The 6,267-nt window shown below is 53.4% G+C and overlaps 1 protein-coding gene across 1 annotated transcript in view; it reads right to left on the reverse strand.

Moving 5' to 3' along the window:
• Positions 1 to 2,869: 2,869 nt before the first annotated feature.
• DUSP2 (dual specificity phosphatase 2) overlaps positions 2,870 to 6,267 on the reverse strand; it is a 10,272-nt gene continuing 6,874 nt past the window's right edge. The window contains exons 2-5 of the mRNA XM_008589609.1: positions 5,437 to 5,735; positions 4,525 to 4,638; positions 3,852 to 4,071; positions 2,870 to 3,732 (exon numbers count right to left, since the gene is read on the reverse strand). Coding sequence (XP_008587831.1) covers positions 3,518 to 3,732; positions 3,852 to 4,071; positions 4,525 to 4,638; positions 5,437 to 5,735 — 848 coding nt within the window. The 3' untranslated portion in view covers positions 2,870 to 3,517. The remainder of the gene's footprint in view (positions 3,733 to 3,851; positions 4,072 to 4,524; positions 4,639 to 5,436; positions 5,736 to 6,267) is intronic.

The following is a 6,267-nucleotide window of genomic DNA, read 5'->3' on the forward strand; positions in this document are numbered from 1 at the left end:
ATAATAAATAACCACCTTGCTTGAAGAGAGAAAGAGATTCTTGGTTAAGAAATGCAGTTTGTCTTGAAGACATTACGCTAAGTGAACTAAGCCAGTCACAAAAAGACAAACACTGTATGATTCGACTTCCACGAGGGCTCTAGAGTCGCCCAATTCAGAGAGACAGAAATAAATAGAGGTTGCCCAGGGCTGAGGAGGAGAAATGGGGAGCTACTGTTTAATAGGTACAGAGTTTCAGTTTTGCAAGATGAAAAGTTCTGGACACCTATCTCACAACAATGGGAATACACCTTTCACTACTGAACACTTAAAAGTGGCAAAGGTGGTAAATTTTATCATGTGTTTTTTACCACAATTAAAAATTTTTTAAAAGAAAAAGAAACAGAGAGAAATAGAAAGACAGTTTGGAAGATAAACTATTGAAAACACAGGAAGGGGAGGGTCGAGTGGGGCTGGGTAGGGTGGGACAGGGTAGGGGCGAGGGTGGGCGGGCAGAGCCCTCAGCTACAGTCCTGCTGTGTGTGAGACAGTGCTATGGGGTGGGAAGTCCCAGTGAACCCCCCCACCCATGCCGAGCTGGACATGGGGGTAATAGGCAGGTCCCAAAAGGAGCCCACTCAGATCCTGAGGAAGGGCGGATTACAAGCCCAGCTCTGCGCAGTTCTCACCAGGAGCACCTCGCCCCATCCCCAGGGAGCAGAGGAACCAGGCACCAAGGGCAGGCTCTTCATCCCTCATCCGGCCTCACGGAGCAAGTGCCCACCTGTGCTGGGCTCTGGGCACAGGGCTGAGCGGACCCCAGGCCCCGCCCTCATGAGCGTCCAGCCTAGTCCAGATGCACACCTGCACACACCTGCACACCAGCACATCTGCAAAACGTCCCTCCTAGGGCCTTCGATAGCTAACGTTTCCTGAGCACCTACTACGTGCAGATGCTGAGCTAAGCCCTTTACATAGGTTGGCTTGTGTAAGTCTACACCCTACGAGGTGGGGGGCTGATGACAAAACCCCATTTTATCGACAAGGAAACTCATATTCAGATGCTCAACTTATGATGGGGTTACACCCCAACAAATCCATTGTGGATTGAAAAATCGTAAATTGAAAGTGCATTTAATACACCTAACCTACTGAACACCATAGCTTAGCCCGGCCTGCCTTAGATGTGCTCAGAACACTTGTGTTAGCCTACAGTTGGGCAGGACCATTCAACACAGAGCCTATTTTATAGTAAAGTGTCGAATGTATGAAATACTGTACCAAAGTATGGTGTCTACTGAATGCATATCACCTTCGTACCTTCATAAAGTTGAAAAATCCTTAAGTCCAACCATCGTAATTTCGGGAGGTTAAGCAAAACCAGCCCTCTAACCATCGAATTATGCTGCCACTCATCCCCCAGCCCCACCAAGTGCATTCTGCCAGGTACTTGGGATGCCATAAGGAATGGCATTGGGTGGAGTGAGCTGAGTCTGGAAGGACCAAGTGAGGGTGGCTGGATGGCACCCCAAGTGGCCAAGAGTGTCAGGGTGAGGCTGTAGCAGGACCGGCCACTGCACAGCCATCCCCAAGGACTCAGCCCCCTGCTCTCAAGGCAGATCACAGCACGCGCTTCTGGCAGGCTCGGCACGTGCCCCTCTGCCTCTGGCCGGGCTGGTCCATGTCCACAGACACCCTGCACTGAGCTGGGCACGTAACCAATGTTCAGGGAAGAATGCGTGGGGGTAGGTATGAAGAGCAACTAATCCCACCCTCATGACAAGTCCTCTGACCTGGACACTGGGCACATGCCTCTGGAAACAGGAAGGAACTCTGGGACAGTGAGCCCCAGCCCCAACAAGCACACTGAGGCCTGGCACCCAGCCAGCAGATGTGGGGTAAGTTGAGAGGCTGTGCTGCCTGCCTGTGGGGAAGTAGAGGCCGGGCCAGCCATGCACACACGGCAAGGGAGGAGCCTCATGCATGGGCCCACACACAGGCACTCCCAAAGGAACAGCCCACACATGACACACACATGTGCACACTCCCACTGGAACATCCCACACACAGAGGACATGCACACACTCCCATGGAAAGCCCCACACACGGTACACGGCCACACACGTGGGACACACACACTCCCACAGGAATAGCCACACACATGGGATGCACAAACACCCCCACGGGAACAGCCACACACCTGGGACACACACACACACCCATGGGACCAGCCACACACACACTACCACAGGAACAGACACACACCTGGGGCACACACACTACTGCAGGAACAGCCACACAGGACAATAGGTGTGCACAGGCCCAGAACAACTCACACCCACAGGAACAGCCACACACTCGGGCACACATATGCATCCATCCTTCATGTTCCAAAAAAAATGTGGGGTCTGATCAGGGTAGCACTGGGCCCAGTTCTGAATCGTGGACAGGAGCCAGCCTCCCAAAAATGACCCCCGTCAGCTCTGAGGCTAGAACCCCATCTGGAAAAGGACACCAGCCCAGGAGAGGAACTGGGGCCAGCAGGTCAGCCCCTGGAGGGTGAGGACAGACCTGTCCCTGCCTCCCCCTCTGTCTTTCCACTTCCAGGCTCTGCCAGCAGAAGGAAAGATGAGGTCTGATTAAGAAACAGCTTCTGGGCCAGCCCGGTGGCGCACTGGAGAGTGCGCCGCTTGGGAGCGCAGCGGCGCTCCCGCCGAGGGTTCGGATCCCATGTGGAGACCGGTTCCGCTCACTGGCTGAGCGTGGTGTGGGCGCAACACCGAGGGTTGCGATCCCATTACCGGTCAGTAAAAAAGACAAAAAAGGAAAAAAAAAAAAAGAAACAGCTTCTGAGTGTTCTCCCAGGCGTTGAGACCGGACACTTGCAGAGTTGTTTTTTAAACAAAACAATATTTTATTAACACATCCTCAGTGTTCTGTATAAATATAAAGTGCTAAGTTTCCAACCCCTGCCCACAGGGCTGGGAGGAAGTGGGGGAGGGAGTGTTAAATGTCACTTGAACACAAATAACTTTCCAGCGCCAACACAGCGAGCGATGCTCACATACATACACACGCAAGCAAGAGGTCCCTAACATGACACTCGCATCACTTCCCGAGTTCCCAGCTCCCCCAGGGGCACAGGGCTCGGGCTCCAGGCCCCAGGTGGACCACCCCCCCAGAAAAGACTCCTGGTTGTCACAGCTTGTCCCTTGGTGCTCTCAGGTACCAAGGGTTTCAACATGGTGGTGGACCACACGGAGTCCATGGACGTTAGAGTCCAGTTGATTTCTGCCAGATGATGGGGGAGGAGAGAGCAGACATTATCTTCCACTCTCCCCTTGAATGAGGGCCAGCCCTCAAACTCCTGGCAGAAGAGCACCAGGTCAGAAAGGCCAGCATCCCTGCATTCCTAACACACCCCCAGATGAGGGGGTGTGCTGGGCAGAGGGGAGCCCAGCTGTCCACAGTCAGCTCCCCCAGCAATCAGCCATGTGAGAGCTGGCATAGTGGTGCCAACAGGCAGGGAGGCCCTGCCTCAGTGACACAGCACCTGGGTCTCAAACTGCAGCAGCTGCCCCATGAAACTGAAGTTGGGGGAGATGACGCCCCGGCGTTGCTTAACGAAGTCGAAGGCCTCATCCAGCGGCACACGGCGGCTCTGTATCAGGTAGGCCAGGCAGATTGTGGCAGAGCGCGAGATGCCCGCCTGGCAGTGCACCAGCACCCGGCCCCCACTGTTCTTTACTGAGTCTGCAAGGGACATGGAGGGGCAGGGGGTCAGAGAAGAAGGTACACAGGCAAGGAGACAGGTGCCCCCAGGCCCCTCTCCTGGTGTCCCTCCAGGCCCCCAGGCTGAGGTCCCTCCTTACCAATGAAGCCTATCGCCTCCTGGAACCAGGCACTGATCTCCACCATCTGGTTGTCCTCCACAGGAATGCTCTTGTAGCAGAAAAGGCCCTCAAAGTGGTTGGGGCAGCTGGCAGAGACGTTGAGGACAGCTGTGATGCCACAGGCCTGCAGCCCCTGCAGGTCAGATGAGTGGCTGCAGCTGCCCAGGAACAGGTAAGGCAAGATCTCCACAGGGCCACCCTGGAGGGAGAAAAAGGGTGGTGAGACCTTCTCGGCCCCAGTCTGGAGGGCTTGAGCACCGGAGGGGCAGGGACATTTCCCACTGGCCCAGGACGACAGGAGCCATCAGCCAGTCTTCCTGACCAGCAATAGGGCTGGGGAATATGAGGACACAAGGGGCCACACATACACTTCTACACTCACAGATACACATGCCCCCTTAATGCCCCACAACATACATGCAGACGTACACAGACCCACAGAGGCACAAATGAGTAACCCGCACCCCACACATACGCACGTGCTCCCGTCTGCATGCTCCCCCCTACACACACACATATAGTCATAAAGGTGAGTGTGTGTATGGACAGACTCCTCGCATCCACAAGCGGCAGGTTCTTTCCCTAGAGGCGCCTATCCTGCCTGGGGGGAGGAGAGGGCCGACAGTGACAAGGAGCCCTGAACTCGACTCACCTGGTCATAGAGGGGGGCCCTGGGGTCCGAGCGGCTGTTTTCAGCCCCTGCAGGCGGCAGCGCGGGGGCCGAGGTCTCAGAGCACAGACTTTGAGAACCAGATGGATCTTGTACCTCTTCTCAGAAAAAAAAGGCAAATACACTCAAAAATTTTCAAACAATTTCAGAACCCTCCCACCAGAAGAACCCCAGGCTGAGAACCCACTACCATTTTATGTCTCTACTAACAATATAAATGCCTTTTTGCTCACACCTTTGCTTTGTTTCCAAACTTAACTGATTGGATAGATTTTAAAAAGTATACCATCCTTTTCTTAACTTGTATTTTTTTGTTAAAGAAATTTGAACGCTTTTTTCAGAAGCGGATTGGTTGCGTATTTTTTTGTTCATTGCTTATTCTAAACCTTTATGTAATGATTCATATTTTAAATATTAAATTGAAAAAACACAACACCATAAGATCAGATGATAAATTGGAAACATCCAATTCCTAGGCGTTCCCTGGGCTAACAGGAACGGCATCTTTAATAAATAAATCCAATATGTCATGTCTCATTTTGTCCACTAGAGAGCAATATTAGCTCATCTATTCACTTTGGCTTCTACTCTTGCACTTAACTACATTCACTAGAATCTTTCTGAAAAATACTTGAAAACGGTAGAGTTAAATACTTCATTACATATACAGCACATTATGATGCAAAAATAACATTATTGTAAATTTTCTATTTAATTTGTTTCAACACATGAAATGTACTACAAGTGGAATTTCAGTAATTATACTCATAATCAGTACTTCAAATGAAAACCGTACCTTTGTCAGCATTCATTATTACATCAATTTGCTTAAATTATCATTACTTATAGAATGTCCGATAACTTCGTATAATGTATGCTATACGAAGTTATTACGCCGCCTCCAGCCCCGGGGCGGCCGGCATCGGGCAGCCGCCTCTCGCGCTCCGCCGTCGCTCCTTCCTCGCTCTTCCTCTCCGGCCCTCCGCCCCGCGTTCCCGAGCTCTCGCGCTGCCTGACCTGTCGGCTCTGGGCGCCCTCGGCGGCGCCCGGGCTTAAGTAGCGGTGGGCCGGCCTCCCGGGTCGCCATACAAGGGCAGGGCAGGAAGGCGCCGGCGCCCGCCCCCGCGGCCTCACGTGGGACCCGGGCTGAGCCAGCCCCGGGGCGCCCGGGGGAGGAAGCCGGGGACCAGCTCCTAAGGGAAGGCGTTCGCCAGGGTCAGTGGGACTCCAAAAGCCCCCTGATCTTTGCGTCCCAGCCCGGAAGAGCGCTCCGCACCCTCTGACCTGCTCCAAGCCGTTCAGCCCTTGGGAACTCAGCTTCTCAGATGCACATCCCCGTCCTCAGAGACTTGGAGGCCAATGGTGTCCCCTGGCCCTGCTTCCTCTCCCTTTTCCCTTTCTCTCTAGGCATTTGTTACAACAAAAATTGATAAATGAATGCTGCCACGGATGGTTTCTACGCTGGAGGACGGGAAGCCCCTGCTGAGATGTCCCTTTTCTGATCTACTTAGACACCTTGGGCAGAAGGGGCTTTATCTCCTCTCCTCCTCCCCCACTGCACGGATGAGACCCGCACTCAGGGTCTTGTAGCATAAGGGAGACGAGGAGGGTCCCGGGGCCTTTCATGGGGAAAGGCAGGGGCTTGTGACTGAGTTTCCAGTTAATGAATGGGGCAAGGCTTCTTCACCAAGACCCAGGGAAACTCCGGGGGGGGGGGGGGGGGGG

This window comes from Galeopterus variegatus, unplaced genomic scaffold, assembly GCF_000696425.1.
Source record: "Galeopterus variegatus unplaced genomic scaffold, G_variegatus-3.0.2 Scaffold5550, whole genome shotgun sequence".
Classification (NCBI taxonomy): domain Eukaryota; kingdom Metazoa; phylum Chordata; class Mammalia; order Dermoptera; family Cynocephalidae; genus Galeopterus; species Galeopterus variegatus.